We start from the raw sequence: 20,996 nt of genomic DNA, 5'->3' as shown, positions 1-20,996 counted from the left end.
AAAATCAATGCCATTTGTTTGTAGTATGGCACATTGTGATACAATTTCAAAGAGATTCATTTATTTTTAGTAAAGTTATTTTCCAGATATGTTAATCATGAAATGCATGTTTCTGGCCCCTACTTGAACCCTAATTCCTGAACAATTCAAGTGAAACCCCCAGAATCACAGCCTTCCTTTTGTAGTATTGCACCTTGCGGTATGATTTTATAAAAATCCATACACTTATACTCAAGTTATTGTATGGACACCAAAACAGACAAGAGCATGATAACATGATTCGGCTACAATTTCTTTTTGGTCTTATAAAATTTATTTGGAGGTAAGAACAAGGGAAAAATACTAAAATTAGCAATAATGTTGAATATCAGACATATACAATTGGATACCTTAAAGCTGGAAACTCAAAAGTGCTAATTATGTAATACTAGCGCAAATCTAGTATTTATAAAGGATTTCATGATATTTTAAGTTTCTAATAAGCACCATCCAATGAGTAAAGTTTTTCCAGCATGATTAATATCAAGGTCCATTTTGACAGCTGCAATAATTTCATATAAACAAGCAAAGAAAATCAAAATTTCATCAATTTAATTACAAATTTATTTGAATTTAAAAACTTTCAACATAGGTGTAAAATCATACTTAAAAAACAAGAAACGTTATTAATGGTGGGAATTATAATGTTTACTTATTAGTATTGTAAGCATCAAGAAAACACTAACTACTTATTCAGTGAATCTGTTGATTTCTGTTCATAAACCATGAAATTTTAGAAAGTTGCGTGCTCAAAATCACAACACACACAAGTGCTCAAATTAGAAATCAATGTTTTCTTTTTAATATAATTACTTAAGGTAATATGAAACGAGTTTGAGGTAATAAATAATAAGTTTTTTAACTCAATTCTTTAATACACATTAAAAGTAAATTTCCATTTTCATATAAAGAAGTAGAAATGTTTTATTTCAGCACATACACTGCATTGGAAAAAAGGGCCAATGAACTTTCTGTAGTGTTACCTGGATGAAAGCTGAACTTCACATAGACAATCAATAACATACACTTCAAATCTCAGTGATTCCCAATGTGACTAGAGGATTCACCAGATGAACGCTACTTTGCATTTTCTTAATTGAAGATGACAATGCACGTGCATGAAATGTTTCTGAATGAATTAAAAAATGTTAGTTGAATATAGTTCACATTTTTGATGAATCATAATTAACTGCTTTTTTCTAAAATTATACGAAATTAAAGTCACACTGAAGACTTTAAAAATGATATAAATTGCTTCACTACCAAGCACACAGTATATAAGGAGATAAAGTGGCTCGGAGTCCGAATAATGTGTCAAAGTGGGATTACCTAACTGCCAGCTGTTTCTTCTGTGAGCTATCACATTAAAGTAACTTGAACTAATACAATGCAGGGTCTGTTTGATTGGTCAAATGTTCTCATCCAGAAATGCATAAAATATCTGCCATACAAAATTAAACCATAATCAATCAATCTCCATTATTTTTAACAATATGATAAACTGAAAACAACAAATATATTTTGGTTGACTGAAAATTATATTTTAACGTTTCCTATTATTTTATATGCAAACTTCCTATGTCAAAACTGATATGGATTGAGGCATTAAGTTTAAAAAGATGGACGGTATATTTTGTAAATATCTTTTAAAAAGAAAGAAACAATTTAATCAAGTCGTCAGCAATATATATAATGTATGTTTGGTTTCATTGCCTAATGTTATTTTTTTAATGAAATGATTTAAGAAACTAAATGATATACTGCTTCTTTCAACAAACATGAATAAAATAAGCTGAGGTAAACAAGTTTGAATAATTACAAAATGCTTGTAAAGTATCTAAAAATGTAGTCTTCCAAAAAATAAAATAAAAATAAACAAACAAAAAATTAATGCTTCTTGGATATATAGGGATGAATTCATCTAGGACAGGTGACATGTAGTAGTAACATGATAAAATAAGGTAAGCTAACATTTCTTTGATTATAATTAACCCATAAATGTACATGAAACATAATATGCTAATAGAAACAGCATGACTTTGATCAAACTGACTGGTGAACATTTAACATGAAAATGATTTACAAACATAAGTGAAAGAATAAATTACAAATATACATATGATATGGGATTGCACCATTTTCTCTCAACACAAATTCCTCATTTCTCCTTCAAAGTATATATAAAGCACTTAAATAGGTACATCTTAAAAACATTGTTATCCATTAACATGACCCTGTCATAAATTTCCTTTCTGACACTGTCAAAGGTAATATAAAAATAAAATATTACATTTTACTGGATTAGTTATGTAGTAGGTCAAAATCAATGCTTACCTTCATTTGAATGACAGTATTAAATTTCAAAGATTATATACTATAGACATACACAATATAAATAACCACAAATGGAGACATTATTCAATCTTTAATCAATCATATCACCCATCAAACCATTTTGGATGTCACAATTATCAAGTGTTTAAACTAAATTGCATATTCCTACTTTCCACTTTCCTCAACTCAAAAATTAGAAGTAATAGCATTGTATTGATTTCATTTTTAATATTGCAACACATAAAGATAACAAAAGCTATGAATAATAAGGACATAAATTTCATCTCTATATGAAACCCAAACAACCATACAAAGCAACCATATACATGTAAAAGTCTATAAAAGATGCACATATGTAACAATTCATATAACATAACTATGGCAATGCCTTCAATGCATATGATATCATGATTATGAAAATGGAGGCCACATTTAACTGTTAGTCACCTCACATAGTGATGCACCTACTTGCAATACGAAACTTGTAAAACCATTGTAAAATCGTATTTAGTTATTTTCTACTGTGAACAACTTGCTTCATGCACTTTCACATATGATATGATAACTATTATTTTATCTATTATCTACTATTAAGTTTCATCCAACAAAATTTCACTGAATGGTTTAAGAGGAGATATTCATGGATGGACAGACATATGGATGGCCAGACATAATTAATGACAGAACTATTACATTCATCGATGCAAATAGCTAGAGAACTTAAAATGTACATTGCATTATGATTTTTGTCTAATATCTAAAGAATGTGCAAGGCTTACATGATGACATTAGATGACACAATGTTATTAACATTTACATTACTTGGGTTCAAACGTTACTACTAGAGTATTGTATTGGTATTACACTCAAAATACAGGTCTTAAATAATGAAAATAAAACTCAACACTTATTTTCCCTTAGTGATGCACCGACTTATTGAAATCTACAACATTTTCAAGACTTAGATATAAAACAACTAGAATATCAGTTGTTACCAAGAAGTTCTGATTTAAGTCTATTTGCTATGGCTTTTCTCATGGCCAACTTCTTTTCCTCTTCAGGGTCTACCTGTTTCTTTTGATCCCCTTGCAAAGCTGACCTAGCATTTCTAGCTGAAACAGGCCTTTGTGGTTGTGCTTGCTCTGCAGTTAACAGTTGTTGTTCTCTTTCTTTCTTTTTCATAGCAACAAGTTTGTCTCTTTGCTGTTTTAAATATTCCTGCCTTTTCTTTAACTCATCAGGACTTAACTTTGAAAGTGCTGCCTGTAAGTAAAGAAAACAAATTTGGATGAAACTGTCCATTAAATCATTATTCAATACAGAAATACTGAACATGTCTCTCATCTTTGTGACAGAAATTTTGACCATCTCGTAACTTTTTTTTTTCATTTCTGAAGGTACTAAAATTGTAATATTTCCATTTTTTATGTTTAATCCATTTCCTTCTTATTCAGCTCATACTCATCAGTGTAATTCCTATTAGTAAATAAGATGAACAATAAGAATGGTTACTCCATTGAGCATAAAACTATTCTGGACAACAACCCAAATCCCTCACAAGGTATGTCCCATTTATATAAAGCCACATACCAAATTTGAAATTAAATTTTCAGTAGCAGCCAAAATTTATGTGATGACAAATTTTCTATACCATTCCATATAGCAAAAAATTGCAGTCTCTCTCAAAAAAAAAGTTTATACAAAACATCCACTAAAATTGCCTACAACATATGACCAATCTATATCTACAAGCCACATACAAAATTTTATATCAATACATCACATGGAAGTCGAGACAAATGTAGTATAAATGGGACACAAATTAGTCATTTTTATTAAAACAATCTACTGTTTGAAACATTTTGTCTATTTTTTATTAGCTTAAACATATATATGTGTTCAGAACAAATGTCCCTCAACATTATAAAAAAAATCAATTAAAATGGCAGGATCAAATGATCAAGTACATATATCTGGCCCAAACAAAGCCAGCAAACCTATCTGACATAGGAATTCAGAGGAGCCTGTTTTAGCAAAATGTTACATGAAATGCAAGTACATTTCTGGTTATATATATTACAAGTGAAACAAGTGGACAAGGATGGACAGGGATGGATAGATAAGATTTTTCTGCTTTTAGGTGAGGCATTACAAAGAAAATATCCAAAGTAATAAAAAAGTTAATGCTGTCAGTTCCTTCAACTATCTTAACATAACTTTCTAGACTTACATGAGCAGCATTCAGGTTTGCAGAGTTGGTAGTGGACGCTGTATCACTTTTAGCCTGAGCCAACCAGTTTGCTGCAGCTTCTGAACTTGACACATTGTCTTTTGAACTAGGTGAAACTATTACTGTTGGCTAAAATGAAATAAAACAAATAAACACAAAAAGGACTTCCTTTCTAGAACACAAATATTGTACAACAAAAATCATAATCCATCCAAGAATTTTTAATTCACTGTATGACTAACTCATGGCAAACCACATTATCCCTGTATAAGTGAGTTTCTCAAAACTCATGTGATCTGTGACACCTTTACAAATCTGAAATACTCAGGTGTTGCTGGGGTATACCTGTCACTATCATTTACCATTACCTTATGATTAATCAGGTGCTGACTGGCCAGTGCACAAACAACAGTATGTCCAGTTTCTCCAACATTTAATTATCAGACCAAAACAGTATCAATTAAGGTTAGGGATTATGGGGTCCTCAAACAGGTTTGATAGTTTAAATTTACCTGTATTTTACCTTTTCCAATAAAAAATGTTGGATGATATTTTGAAATGATTTCATTGACTAGAGACACAATGATATAATAATAATGTAATATTTCTCAACCAAAGGACCATGCACAAACAACCACTTAGAAATGGCACATCAAGCTGAAGAAACTCATTTGACATGTCCATCTAAACATTTACAAATTGACAGAACTGCCCCAAAAAACACAAGCAAACAAATGAGCAATCCAGATACAGGTTAGCAGCAGGCGCAACAGCATGATCAAAGCAGAAAAAATACCGAAACATCAACAACATCCTTAAAAACGGATTCTTCAACCAACAGATGACAGCTCAAGATTATGAAGACCAGGCATCCTTTTATATATGTATAGAACTTCGCAGTGATAAATTGTTTGAAATTGACTTTGTGCTATGCTTTCAATGTATCTCTGAAAGTGCTTCATGTTTTGTTAATTTTGTATTGTTTTTATCATATGTTACACGTGTATGCAATAACTGTGATATATTTGTAATACAATAATTATAAGGTATATTTGTCTTCTTTCAATATAAAAAAATAAGTCAGAAACAAAACAAAAAAATAACAACATTACATAGGGCTTTTTGTTTCCTATGCTTATTTCAAAATGTTTAAGATAAAACTATTTCTTAAAATATTTAGCATTCTTTTAAAATAAGCCATTGTCATATATTGAAATTTAAAAAGACTTTCCACCAAAAATGCCTGTACTTTGCCTTGGCATATGCAAATTAATTAACTCTGTCAATGTCACATACAGGTAGTTATGTAGACAAGACTATTGAACTATGGTGCCAAAATCAAACTGGCCATATTCAATAAATATCACAGAAATCACAGAAATATGTCTTTCCAGTCACACATGTTGGCTGTTATTCAAAATTTGATAGTGACTGCAGGGTTATGTGCATGTTTTAGATATGAAAATGTAACAAGATGTTCTAAAGAGCCTGAATCACTTACCTGGCTTGATAAGCAATATTCATTTTTTGTAAAGCAGCTATGTTTTTCTGAGAAAAAAATTCCTCACACTCATATCTAAGGAACAATCATAACAATTTTAATTGAATTCTGTCCAGTAGTTTCTGAGGAGAATATTTATTGAAGTAATAATGTCAAAAAGAGGAAAAATTCCAATGTGGCTTCACAGATCACATGAAAATTTGACCTCAGATAGATATCATCATGACGAGCATGTTTATTCTAAAATGTCAGAATTTGGTTCAATCCAACGGTTTTGGAGATACATGTGAAAAACTGCTGTCTGACTCCTATGGTCTATTTTTAGTAACTGCATCCATGTTTGTTGATGGATCAAAACTCCCCACACCAGTTCAATGCAGAATATCTCAAGGAACATTCATACAAACTTTGGTTGTAATTGGTACATAAGTATAAAGGGAGAAGAGTTCTAAAAAATTGTTCATGACAACCACTGCTACTGTCAATGGAAATACTAAACACCATTGACATAACACAAGTTTAAATGTGGACACCAACTACAGGAAAGTAATACCTTAAGTCCAACCTCCAATTAATTACAGTGCAGACAAGACAAAAAATGCTGACCTTTTTTTTTAATGACTGTAGGGTTCTACCAAAGCATTCTTTTTGATTACCGCTATAACCTTGGTTCCCTTAATTAATCTTTTAAATAATGATAACCCTAAATACCTAAAATAATTAAAATATTTTGATTATAATAAAAAAAGATAATAAAAACGCTTTTATATTCTATGATTTCAACCCTATTTTTACACCTTCAGTACCATGTACACCTATGAGGCACTTCAGGGTGTAATGTATTGTAAAAATAATTGTAAAAATCATCTATATCCAACATCAACATTAGTGGCTTATTAAAAATATGTCAAAAGATAAGCATATAAAAAGACAAAGTGATATCTAAAGTTACTGTTCATACATCAGACCTTGGAATTTAGAGATTTAATGGAAACTTTCTCCATGATTCATAGTGTTCTGTAAATTGGTATCTATTGCCCCTTCTGAAAATACTTTTATAACTTATGTATATCTATGTATGAACCATATATCTAGTAAAAACACAAACCATTAAAAAAGGGTCAAAACTACTATTGCAGAATAACTAAGAAAAGTTTCTTACATTTAACCAGTCTGACACATTTATGATACAAAAACCTTGTTGTTATGACACACAATCACACTAAAAAAGGTAACAAAACAAATCTTTTTTTTTAAAGTAGATTCATTGTGATAGGTATTGTATATGTGAAAAAAAACTCAGTTTACATGTATTAAAATGAAATAAGTGATTCACACACAAAACAATACTGTGAAACATGTCCAAACTGAACCATGAAAAAAAATGTAAACTTGTCAAAAAACATTTTCTTAAGTCCCTTTATGTCATTTTATTTTGTCAACAGAACCTGGTGTGACAGGTAAAACTTGTGAACATCTCATCTGGCAATTATTAATTTCTATTTATATGAAATGCCACAACATTTAATGTGGAAACCAGTTGACTAAAATGTTGGCACCTTTTCATTGAAAACATTAAAGCTGCATTAGCTGCTAAACTTGTTCAGTTTGATTCTACTGAATTTTGCTGATTCAATGAAATAAGTTTGTAGTAATGCAATTGAAGCAATAAATGTCAATAATACCTACAGAATATTGTGAAAACAACGTTTTTTTTAATCAGAGAAGATCGATAGCTCTGATCTAATTATTTTTCGCCATTACTTCTGAAGACTGCCAACAGGACATTCAGCTGGCTTAAAAATACTTTAACCTTTGGAAAAAAAATAACAATGATGGATACACAGGTAAACAAGTGTCTTGTTTTCATTTCATTTCATCTATTCTTGATTAGTTTTCAAATGAATAATGACCATATTTGAGCCACATTATATCACAATAGGTAAATTTCAAAAGGATCCTTGCATCATATGCGAACTTTTATCTTTAAAGCCTTGAGTCCTTCCGGTCTTCCATACTGTTGAATAACCACTTTCGCTTTGCAATCAGATTTGTTATTAAAGAAGCGACCCTTACAGCACATGCATGGATTAAGGTCACCAGAAGTCACATGCATACAAATTTACCTAGGTAGATTTTTTGTCTTGCAAGACAATAAATATATAGACACCTATTTGAACATGAAGTGGATGATTAAATTAACATGAATGATGATGATGAAATGAAAAAAGGGATGGGACACAAGGACAATAGGGTCGACAAATTTTGACTGCCACAAGAAAAAGGGAGGGATGGGTAGGGTCGGGCAATTTAGCCTCCTGTGGCAAAGGTTCCTACGCCTATCAAATACCACACAGGGTTCTTTAACGTGCAAGGGATGTGGCATATTTCCCAACACGGTGCACCACTAAGGTTTGTGGTCAGGTTTTCCATATTATACTCTGACAACCCAAGCATGTAACATGCCAGGGGTACCCCATTCCACCACCTGGGGCACACAACCCAGTTGCTCTGGGTGCAGATCTCCAAACCCCCGGCTAGGTTTCTGAGCACTATTTAATCACCTTTTACTACAGTTGTACAAGTTTAGTGAAACCTCCAAATGAATTTGTATCAAAATCTAAATTAGAAGGTGCACAATGGGAATATGTATTTAAGAATGAAGATTTTTTTTCAATTTTTGGTTTCAGATTGGCCTTAAATCAGAAGTGGTTAGTATAATGGGTTGACACTGTGGGAGTGGTGAGAAACATCATCATTCTATAGAAACCAGGTGAAATGAAGCACTATGGGTCAACTTCTGAAGTTGTTAGAGGCTGACAAATGAGCCACTAAAAATAACAATAGGTGGCCACCCTTACTCATGATCTTCTGTTCAGCTTTCAAGTCACTATTAACTATGTATAAGATCGTCTCATTTTAAAGCAAATTCACTCTGCTTGCAAATAAAATCGAATTATGGTTAAAAATAACATTGCCAGACCCAAAAAATCAGAAAACAGCCCCAGACTGTTTATATACAGTTCCCGCGTGTTAATATATAGTTAATATTCTAAATCCAAGAGCCATAACTCAGCAAATATTCAACAGACCAGAAACAAATTTGAGCTTGATCTGCAACTTGTTTATGTAAACAATGTACCAAATATCAAACGTGTATCTGCAAGCATGAAGAAAAGTGCAGAGAACTGGTTTTCGCAAAAAAACCAACAAAAAACAAAAAAATGTACCAAAACATATTTCTAACTTGATCTGTAACTTGTCATGGCAGTATACCAGATATCAATTGTCTACTGCATGCAAGCCAAAAAACTGATTTGCTGGACTGATGGACTGATATACAGAGAGCATACCTAAAGTCCCCTTTTGGCAAAAGTCACTGGTAAGGGACAAATACAGATTATGTAAAAGTTTCATTTGATTCCATTCAATGCTGTGCACAGAATAATAGATAAGAGAAACACCCAAATTGGTTTGGATCAAATTCTAAAATAGGGGGTGCATAGTGGGAATATTAAATTAAGATAATGTGAAAATTTCATAAACTTCTATTCATTGATGTTGGAGGAATAATGGATAAGAGATGGGTACCCCTCTGCATAACAGAAGGAAGGGACACACCTATGAAAACACACCAACATACCAGGTCCAGTGGCAACTAGACCTTTAGGGACACAGGTAACAAGATAAGACTTCAACATCCACTGAGTTAGTTTAAAAACATTAAATAGAAGGGATTGTAGTCATCAATAATTGTAAGGTTGCTTCCAAATAACTTAGGACCTTCCTTTAAATGAATTCATTACTTACTGCTGTTTTAAGGTTAGTTTGTACTGGTTGTGTGGGTTTATTTGTTGCTGGTTGTGCAGGAGGGGGTATACTTGCTGGTGACTGCTGTGTTGGTTTACTTGCCGTGGACTGTGGTTTTGGCTGTGGTTTTGGTTCAGATATGTTTAAAGCAATTAGTTTGTCTTGTACTGGTTTAGTAGTTGCAGTCCCATGTGACATATCTTGAATTGCCTGTAAAGAAAAACTTCTATATTATATCTAGCGCTGCTAACATGTAATCCAGGCTGGATCAGGTAAATCCAGTACAAATTGTTAACACACAAACCTTTGTTAACTCAAATGCTTCTAAATAAGAAATATACATGAATATAAAAATCTAAGTACCTAATATTACATCTGAAGAACAAAATATTCATGCATTTAATGAAATTCTGATAAAGTAACTACCTGTCCATATTTCTGTTGTTCCTTTTCCTTTTCATTTTGTAATCGGTTCTGTTCAAGGACCATTATATTAGCTAGTTCTTCTTTCTCCATTGTTTTTCTTTTCTTTTCTTCCATTTCAAATTCTTTCTTTGATTGTCTGTAAAGCCCCAATAAATTTACTACTCAATTTCAATAGTCCACTATACAGTATTCTTTTAAAATTTCTGTTTTATCCGACATACTAACATATTCAATGGGGATCATAAACCCCTTATTTCACATAAAAATTTGATAAATTTAAAATTTTAAGGTCAAAGTAAGTATTGCATACACTACACCACTTATAAAAAATTTTCATGTATTAGTAAAGATACTTAATAGATGCAAAACAAATTTTATTATAGTGTTTACGATTTCTTGAATGTTCATAATATTTTCAGGAAAAACTTAATGATGCCAACTACTTCTCAAATTTATTGAATATTTTTTTTGCCTTCCTATATGATTTGAGGTATAAAAGAATGAAAAATCACTCCCAATACATTTAGATAGGAAATAATAACTGTGTGAGTAGTCTCTTCAATTTCTAGTTCTGGTGGATAAACAAACTGAAGCAATTATCCAAATTTGGGATTACTAATGGAGAGAACATCTTCAATATACCGATATGTGAAATTAAAGGGTTAAGCTTCTTTTAGCTTCTTGTCTTTCACAAGATTTTGAAGAAATTCATATAACTAAAGAAAAAGATCCGCTAAGAAACTCGGTGGCATCTTTATAAATTTTAGACAAGAGGCCAATCATGCATGTCAAAAACTAACATTTCTTTTTATTCAGGAACAGCTACAAACCCTAAAACCAGTCATGTTGCAATTTTGAGATAAAAAATATATAGATTGTACCTAAAATTAGCAATTTGCAAGATGTTTGTTTGTTTGTTTGTTGGGGTTTAACGTCCGAGCAGCAATATTTCAGCTATATTCAGACAATGAACATGAAATGGATGATAAAATGAACATGAAATGAAAAAAAAAAAAGAATGGGTCACAAGGATAATAGGGTCGACACATTTTGATTGCCACTGGAAAAAGGGGGGATGGGTAACGTCGGGCAATTTATCCTCCTGTGGTGGAGCGCAAAGGTTCCTACTCCAATCGAATACCACAGCAGGGTTCTTTAACGTGCGAGGAACGTGGCATCTTTCCCAACACGGTGCACCACTATGGTTTGCGGTCAGGTTTTCCGTATTATAGCCTGACAACCCCAGCATGTAACACGCCAGGGGTACCCCATTCCACCACTTGGGGCACACATCCCAGTTGCTCTGTGGGCAGAGCGCCTAGCCCCCGGCTAGGATTCTGAGCACTATTTAGTCGCCTTATACGACAAGCTTAGCGCTGCTGCAGGCCTATTCTTTTATCACCTGGACCTGCACGGGGCGCAATTTGCAAGAGTTATGGTTCTTGATTTTGTTGATTTATGAGGAAGATGAATATATGGATGATGAATGCAGAAAGGATTATAGTTATGTAAAAATATACATTAATTTAAAAAGCATTGTTTATTCGGTGGGCTTTCCTGCACATTGAGTCACCTTTACTAATGGCAGTGTCTGAATTATTTATGTATAGGTTCTTAAAATAACAAACAACTTCTGATCATAAACCCTATAACCTACTCCATAAACCCTGTAACCTACTCCATAAACCCTATCACCTACTCAATAAACCCTATCACCTACTCCATAAACCCTATAACCTACTCCATAAACCTTATCACCTACTCCATAAACCCTATAACCTACTCCATAACTTTAGCCAATAGTTCTTCTTCTGCTTGTTCAGCTGATTTAGCAGGTTTACTTGGTCCTTTCGTAAAACTGTCGGGTATACTTCCTGTTGTTTTGGCCATCATTCTGAGCACCTGTTCTTGAAGTTCTATATTTTTCAGTGTCATCATTCTGACAAACATTTTATAGTCATCCATGGATAGGACCATTTCAAAGATAACCTTCAAATAAATATATTTATAACAAACTAGGGTTTTACATTTGAATGTGTCAAGAGAAATATATTCCAGTAGTCCTTTTCACAGAAAATTGTAAACGTAAAATTAGTTGTAAGTTTTGACGACTAATTTTACGATTACAATTTTCTAAAAACTAAAAAACTCAAGTTGTTGATAATTTGAATCAACTGTAGTTTTGACAGTGAGGCAAAGCGATGACACAGAAATTCTGAACAATACAAAATTCAAATGTAGCAATCTCAATCCTAAAACAAATTATTATGTTCAATATTTTTTATGAAGGTCATATAGGAAAAAAATATGCACTATATCATGAACATACAATGTACCTGGAAAATTTCCTTCAAATCATCTTTTGAATTCATCTCTTTAAAGGCTTTGATGATATCTTCATGTGACAACTTAGCATCTTTTCTAAATCCATCTAATAATGTGTTTATCTAAAAAGGAACATATTAGGTATCAGACATCATTTCTAAAACACATAACGATACAAAGTCTCCCACTGGTTGCAAAATGAAAGTAAAAGAACCATTACTATGTCAAAATTAAACCATCAAACAATCATACTAATTTATTTGGGATTTAATGAAAACTAGAGGCTCAAGAGAGCCTGAATCGCTCACCTGGTCAATCATTTGCTTATTTGAAAAACTGAGGAATGAGACGGGCTAAGTTAAAATCAACTAAATTGTCAAATGCAGGAAATGCTTTTAATAGCATTTTCATGACCTGAACCAGAATTTTGCTAAAGGAAACATTTTTTGAATAATCTTCAAAAACCTGACTTCCGATCCCTAAGTTCCATTTTTAGTATAAGCAGCCATATCTATTCACGGATTAAAAATCACAAGTCATTTTGAGCAAAATACACTAAAGAAATATTATGCTTATTTTCATTCAATGGTCTTAAATGGCTTTATAGAAGAAGATTTTGAAAGTTGTACATGTGAAAAGAAAAAAAAAAAAAAAAAAACTGTTTCAGGGGCCATAAGTCCTATATCAATTGATGAATCATTTTGAAAATTTTGGCATAGGTCCGTCTCATGGTGCCAAACAATATTATCTATTGCCAGAAATTTGGTAAAGGTAACAGTTTTTGAGTTATTTGCAAAAAAACTGCCATCTGACCCCTATGTTTTATTTTTGGTAACGGCGACCATGTTTTTTCATGGATTAAAAATTCCAATGGTCATTTTGTGCAAAACACCCTAAGGAACAATCATGCCAAGTAAAACCTGTCAGTCTAGTAGTTTCAGAGGAAAAGATTTTTGAAAATGTGTCCATGATGATGAGGAAGACAGACGCCAAGTGATGGCATAAGCTCACTTGGCCTTTGGCCAGGTGAGCTAAAAAAGTAAATCTAAAGCAAATGTCATGCAAGGTGTTATTTTCATGGAAAAGTCAAATGCCAGTAACTTAAAGAAGAAAATATAAGACAAATGAAACAAACTGAATGCTTAATCTGTAACCTGTTCAGGTACACTCACATGCAAATATAAGTTCTACTATCTGAAAGAAGTTAAACTTAATTAGTAACGATAAACAGGATATCATTTTGAAAAGATGTGCAGAAGTGATAATAGCAACAGTCTGTCAAGCAGCTTTTGGCAAAAAGTTAGGGCTTAAACATATTAGATCTATTAACAAGAAAATTTTAAATACAAAAGTACACCAATACAGGATTTAGCCATCAAATATGTCATGGCCTGGTGAAGATCAATACAATGTATTAGACTACGCCAATATGATGTATTGGACTAGTTAGTCAATAATTGCATAAGATTTTCCATATTGGCTGAGTTATTGGACCGCAGTTAGTCATATTGGACTTCGGCTATGTTTCAGTCCAATATGGCTAGACTCAGATCAATAACTAAGCCAATATGGAAAACCTTAAGCAATAATACTTTAGTAATTATCACATAATATGCTTTTTCAGATCTTGTTCATGTTATTATCTCTCAAGCCTGGCGGCATATGGGACTGATTACATGACCTCTGTCTAATAAAGTATATGATATGAAAAATACTATGTAATAATCAATATTTATAACATATGCAAAGTTGATGTTATTTCAATTAAAAATGTGATAAAAAACAATTAAGTATTTGGTTAATACAAAACTAAAAGTCACATCATTATAATATTAAACATTTGCATTGTACCAATATATCCTGCAGTCTGTCAATCACATTTGCTAAAAGTTCCAAATCCATTTTTTATTCCATACATGCAGTAGACTGCAGGAACAAACAAATCAGATTAAGTAGCAGTCTTTCTAAAAATCTGACAGAAGGTGATTCATGCATGTCAAAAACCCACTGTTTAGTTTTATTTCTTGTTCAGAGACAGTTACTGATCATATAACAAGTCTTAGTTTTTCATTTGGGTGTTGCGCTTTTGAAATAAAAATTATATAGATTGTACATGAAATTTGCACTTGACAAGAGTTATCATTCTTGATTTGGCTTGATTTGGTTGATTTTAGTGGGAGATGAATGTATGATTTTCTAAAAAGTGCAGATTTGAATGGAGAAAAGATTATCGTTATGTGAAAGTATAGCATAACTAGACTGAAAAAGTATCGTTTGTTTGGTGGGTTTTTCTTAACCATGAATCCCTTTACCATTGGCAGTGTCTGAATTTTATATGGACTGGAATTTAAGTAGTCTATCATAGGGGACAAATGAAGATGTTTTGGGTTTTAAGTATTCTGATCAATTCATGAGAAACAACAAGAGAACAGGTGTTGTAAGTTTTAAGTAAGGATAATTTTCTAAATTCCTAAGACAGCAGACAATTAACATAAAAAATTAGGAATTCACATAAAAAATAAGGACTTTTTTGGGAATTCCCTTTGAAATTTCAAATTTTTTAAGGAATTTTAGCCAAACTGAAAAAAAATTAGGAATTTTTAGGAATTTTCGGGCTACTGGATAGCCTGTAGTAAAGCTCATGAGGGCTGATAATACGTTATTTGCCCTTCCGAATAGAAAACAATGCTGTTATCATATACTTATTATAAATAAAGGCAAAATTTTACCTCTTGAAAAATCTTAAAAATGCAAATGTTTTGCAAATGAAATGCCTATCTTTATAATATTGTATATTTGCAATATATATCCCGCCGTCTATCAAATACATTTGCTGAACATTCTCAATCCATCTTTTTCCATACTTGTAGTAGACTGCACAATCATATCAAATTAAGTAGTCTAAAGGGACAAAGGAAAGTGCTTGAAGTTTTAAGTATACTGATCAACCTGAGAAACAACAAAGGAAGATGTTTTGGGTTTTAAGTATACTGATCAATTCATGAAGAACAACAAAGGAAGATTTTTTTATAGTTTTAAGTATACTGACCAACAGCAAGGAAAGGAATAATGCGTTTTAAGTACACTGACAAATTCATGGGGATGAGCTGTGAGCTCTAAGTATACTGATCAATTCATGAAGGACAACAAAGGAAGATGTTTTGAGTTTTAAGTATACTGATCAATTCATGAGGATGATATTGTGAGTTCTGTAAAGCACACTAACCAATTCATGATAAGATGAATGTTGTTCTCTGTATTCCTTACTGTCTTCTATACTAGGATCAAAAACTGAAAAACAAAAATAATCATGTGAGTATAATGCTAACAACATTTTTTTTAATAAATTTTCTTTTCACTTATCAGTCTCCTCTGTCCGCTAGTTGAGAGTTTGCGACCTCAATTAAATACTAATCTAATCTACTTCCATTTAATTAGTCCTAAGCTGTATATATACACCAAATCTGTCAAGTCTTGTGCTTATGCATCAGAGTCACAATTTCAAGCACAAAATCACTCTCTTACACTATCTTTTCTGTCAAACTGATTAAAATTTTCTTATTTTGTTCTCCCCCCCCCCCCCCCCAAAAAAAAAACATTTTCCAAAAGTTATTTCACCACTGATATCTACTTTTCTTAAAACACATTATTAAAATATTCTGAAAATTGAAAAATCTATAGCTTTTTTTTTGGAGGTCCCTCTAAACTCCCCCATCTCACCTCAAGTATATGAAGGCCCTTCACAGCTCTGTATACATGGCACTATATATAAAATTGCAGATTATGCAAAACTTTCACTAATTAAAGTCAAATATTGTTAAAAAAAGATTAAATTAACTGAGGTACTCAAAATTTCGAGATTTTGTAGTTTAACGAATATGTGGATCTCATCGAAGTTTTAAATGTTTCAAATTGAAATTTGACATGAATTTGGAGTCTGACAAAACTATGAAATCTACAAAAATTAGTATCCCACAAACTGAAATATGTGTTAGCATTACAAAAATACATAAACTATCTTAACATTGATATATAATAAAGCTATATACCCTAAGGTTTACAAAATCTTTAGCCATCTCCAGTACTTATAAGTTGAAAAATGTCAGACAACATCTGAAAATAGGTTTTTTATACCAGGAGGGTGTTTCACTGATAACTACTGGTATTTGATTGGATTTTTTTATCACCAATATCAAAACTTGTATTAATTGAGAATAATTTATATTTGCCAATAGTTTCTATTTACTGATTAATACTACATCCTAATTACAGTAACAAGACTGAACAGTTGTCTTATACTTTATGGAGATTTACATGCAAGAGATATCTACATATAACAATAACCATCACTTTGGTTTTATCAATTATTCAACATCTACTTATTGCCATAATTAAGCAGAAATCAGCTGGGCATTCCATCATATACAAATGAACATAGTGGGATCATTTAGCCCATAGCTGTACATCAACAAAATCAATCCAGACACAGGTATATACAGAAACACAAGACATGATTATTGATTTTTAAGCAACTTCATTCTACTGAGAATATAATCTTTTTAATGGGTGACTATGAATTAGTGCTTAAAATACTTATGTTCATGTAACCTGTGAAATTCTGTAAAAGTTTGAAAGATGAAAGACAATTAACGAAGAAGAAAGAAAAATGCCACAAAATTAACTTCAAAATTTGACTCAGACAAAATATGTGAGTGTTTTCACTATTACATGTACAATGTAGTTTCAATGTGCTGATATACTTAGAAGTCAAGAAAACTTTAAATATTATATCAGATACAATGGTCCCGAATTGCTCCCTGGGTGCCCAGACAAGATGCAAACAGAAATGTTAAATCCTTTATAGAGAGGTAAAGTATGGACATCTACAAGTATCCATGTATGAAATTTTGACAATTTTCGTAAAAATAGAGAACATGCCTTAATATTTATCAGTGCAAATGTTTCTAAAATGGTGTGAAAGTGAATTATATAACACTTTGATGGCTACTGTTATTTCAACATTTTAGAATTTTTTTTTTAATTTTACAATACATTATGGTTAAAATATTTACACAAGTGTAGATTTTAAAAATCACAAATATTACAACATCAAAAGGCAATTTATTCATAACCCAATTTCCTTTTAATATTGGGAATGAAATGAGTTCTTATTTGAGATAAATTACATGTACATAAAAAATAAATATTTTCATTATCAGATTTCAGAATTTTGCATTATAGTATCCACTAACCAAAAAATGATAATCTGATTTAATCTTTATATACATATATCAAAAACAAGCTACTAGTATTTCATTATATTTATGCACAAGTATACAGCAATGGACAAATTGTCAATATATTGTATGCATGTACTTTAATCATGTAAAACTACAGGCACTTGTTTACAGTAAACAATGATATAAAAGGTATACAGTATAATCTCAAATTAAAGATTTCATGTACCTGAGAGTAAAATCTAAACATCAGGCTGAAGAAAAATTAATTTAAAAAAGAAATTGATGATTTCAAAGTCCTACATGTAAATTTACCGATTTCCCAGGGTTAATTGGTGAAAAATTGAAAAATCAGAAGCAGCAGATTTTTTCCCATGGACCTCGACTTGGTCAAAGACATGTACTCCTTTTTTTCAATAAGTCAGTAATGACAACTGAAACGACAATGTACAAACCAAATGTAGGATCACAAGACTATAAGGAAATGTATGATAATTCTAATAACTGAAATGAGTAAACTGTAATTAAATATTTTTGAAATTTTATTTGATAGTTTTCCCCTTATACTGTATGATATATTATTGCATGTTTCTGTAATATCAAGGAATGATAATGTAATGTATCAACATTGCAATTAATCAATTAGTACATTAGATTGTAGTCAATGCAATAAAAAACTAAGTGATCAAAGTACCAGTTTCCTTTTCTGTTATATGTGTAACATAACAGGCGAGAGATACAATGCAATTAGAATGGATTGAAATAAATATTTAAAAGCTAATTACTCATATACACGCCCCGTGCACATCCGGGTGTCAAAATAATAGGCCTGCAGCAGCGCTAAGCTTGTTGTAAAAGGCGACTAAATAGTGCTCAGAAACCTAGCCAGGGGCTAGGCGCTCTGCCCACAGAGCAACTGGGATGTGTGCCCCAGGTGGTGGAATGGGGTACCCCTGGCATGTTACATGCTGGGGTTGTCAGGCTATAATACAGAAAACCTGACCGCAAACCATAGTGGTGCACCGTGTTGGGAAAAATGCCACGTTCCTCGCACGTTAAAGAACCCTGCTGTGGTATTCGATAGGAGTAGGAACCTTTGTGCTCCGCCACAGGAGGCTAAATTGCCCGACCTTACCCATCCCTCCCTTTTTCTAGTGGCAATCAAAATTTGTCGACCCTACTGTCCTTGTGTCCCATCCCGTTCTTCATTTCATCATCATTTCATGTTCATTTTATCATCCGTTTCATGTTCATTGTCTGAATATAGCTGAAATATTGCTGCTCGGACGTTAAACCCCAACAATCAATCAATTTCTTATACACAATGCACATTTTGCACGATTCTGTAATCATATATCTTTCATTTTGAACACAGTATCATCCATCCATTGGACCCAGGACCTCAAACACTGTCTGACTTAAGGAGTGACTAGTTGATTGTTGACTTTGAATCCCTTGTTTAGCAATAGAAACCTACATGTACAGGTGTGAAGAAATAAAAAAAGCCATTGGCAGGGTTCAACACTAACACTGGTTCAAGGCCAGCAACATATCAAAAGGACCAGTTAATCTGACTGCTCTGGTAGTCCTTCAGCCTGTTCCTCTAATCTTTCCAACTGGGAGCACTTTACCTGGCACGAGTTCCAACAATATTAAAACTTCACGTAAACCAGTTGCCTGGTCCCTCTTCTTGATCAGCAAGGTATTTGAATCCAATACATGTACAATTCTTTGGGAATATAATCTGCAGTGTTTGTTTAGTATTCAGAAAAAAAAAGAGCTTTTAAAAGTATTTAATTTTTGAACAGGTTAAACGAATTAACCAGGTCAGTGGCAGTTTACAATTATATTCTAAGAAGGTTTATAAAAATTGTAAACTGGACCAAACCAGATTATAGAGTATAACATGTTCAAAAATTAGAAACATTCCTTATAGTTAAATTTCTAATAGATAATAGTCAAAATATGAATAATTCGACTGAAAGATTAGTGTGGTCTCAATGTTTCTCTGACTTCAAAAGGTTTTTCAGAGACAAATCTGGGGTCAATTGGGGTGAAAATGACAAGCATGAATTCAAGAACAAATTATTTGATTGTAGTTTTCTTAGTAACATCCTTCCATTTGGGGATAGCTTGTGACCCACACATTTTCCTTAGATCTTTCAAAATTTTGCCCAAACTCAGGCATTTGCATTATAAAAGCTTGACAGCCCTGGTATCGTAATAGGCATACATGAAGAAAAATGTAATTACACAAGTGGATGTCATAAGATGTATTTACACTTGCGGATGCAATTGAAGAAAATATAATAATGTATTTTCCTGTTAATTTAGGATGGCGTACCTGCATTGTAGTTAAGTAGGTAGTGAGATTTAAATAGCCAATTAATTGACTTGGCCTCAGGATTAATTCTTTAGCCGAATAGAATTGTCGCTGGCGAAATATATTTTTGTGAATAAAAGCATGCTCATACCTTACACTATCATACTGAATTCTCCTTCAACTTAAAGATCAATGACATCACGATATGAAATAATATTGTTTCTTATTGTATAGAATATAAGATCATTTGGAGAAAATTCTAGGGTCATTCAGAGCAAAATGGCAAGTAAAGTGTGAATTCATGTATTATTTGATTCAAGGTTTCTTAGTAATTTCCTTACAGGCTACAAACCTGTTTGTGTTGTTTTGTCAGAAGTTGAATTTTTTTATCACTGGAGAGGGATTAACCCACTAAACACAGCAATAAGATTTGATAATGGAGTCAATACAGTAAATTGCAGCAAGTGCCAGTTAAATTCATCTATTCTACCCTGGTTTTGTTTTTCAATGCCGCAGATTTTTTTACATACTTATGCAGTTTGCTTCCATGAAGGTTAAAACAGGAACCTGGAACAGTGGGTTCCCTAAAAATGTCAATAGCTCATCATATACCCAATCTGATTTGGCCATTTTGACAGAAAGGAGTGCTTGTCAACGAGAAAGTCTCGCGTGGATACCCGAGAATCTAGCCGGTGTCAGGTTTAAAAATAAAAAAGAAATGTTTTCCACATCTAATGCTTTCAAAATAACCTCTCTATTGTTTTTTAATGT

General features: G+C 32.3%; 1 protein-coding gene across 2 annotated transcripts; it reads right to left on the bottom strand.

Moving 5' to 3' along the window:
- Window positions 1-574: 574 nt before the first annotated feature.
- Window positions 575-20,911, bottom strand: LOC148624110 (cilia- and flagella-associated protein 36-like). 2 transcript variants are annotated; one of them, XM_088566617.1, is made up of 8 exons: window positions 20,756-20,911; window positions 15,892-15,956; window positions 12,677-12,787; window positions 12,124-12,329; window positions 10,341-10,476; window positions 9,915-10,124; window positions 4,604-4,732; window positions 575-3,636 (listed from the first exon to the last, which is right to left on the bottom strand). In XM_088566617.1, exons 1-8 carry the CDS (start codon window positions 20,853-20,855, stop codon window positions 3,358-3,360), a joined length of 1,236 nt encoding a protein of 411 aa, XP_088422743.1. In that variant the 5' UTR covers window positions 20,856-20,911; the 3' UTR covers window positions 575-3,357. The 2 variants fall into 2 exon arrangements, with proteins under 2 accessions (XP_088422743.1, XP_088422744.1); XM_088566618.1 differs by having other exon boundaries at window positions 10,017-10,124.
- Between the last annotated feature and the right edge of the window lie 85 nt (window positions 20,912-20,996).

This window comes from Perna viridis, chromosome 2 (genome assembly GCF_037379345.1).
Source record: "Perna viridis isolate PV_CMFRI_1.1 ecotype Kerala chromosome 2, ASM3737934v1, whole genome shotgun sequence".
NCBI classification, from domain to species: Eukaryota; Metazoa; Mollusca; class Bivalvia; order Mytilida; family Mytilidae; genus Perna; species Perna viridis.
The sequence above is the reverse complement of the archived record's forward strand: the minus strand, read 5'-3'. Positions and strand labels throughout refer to the sequence as shown.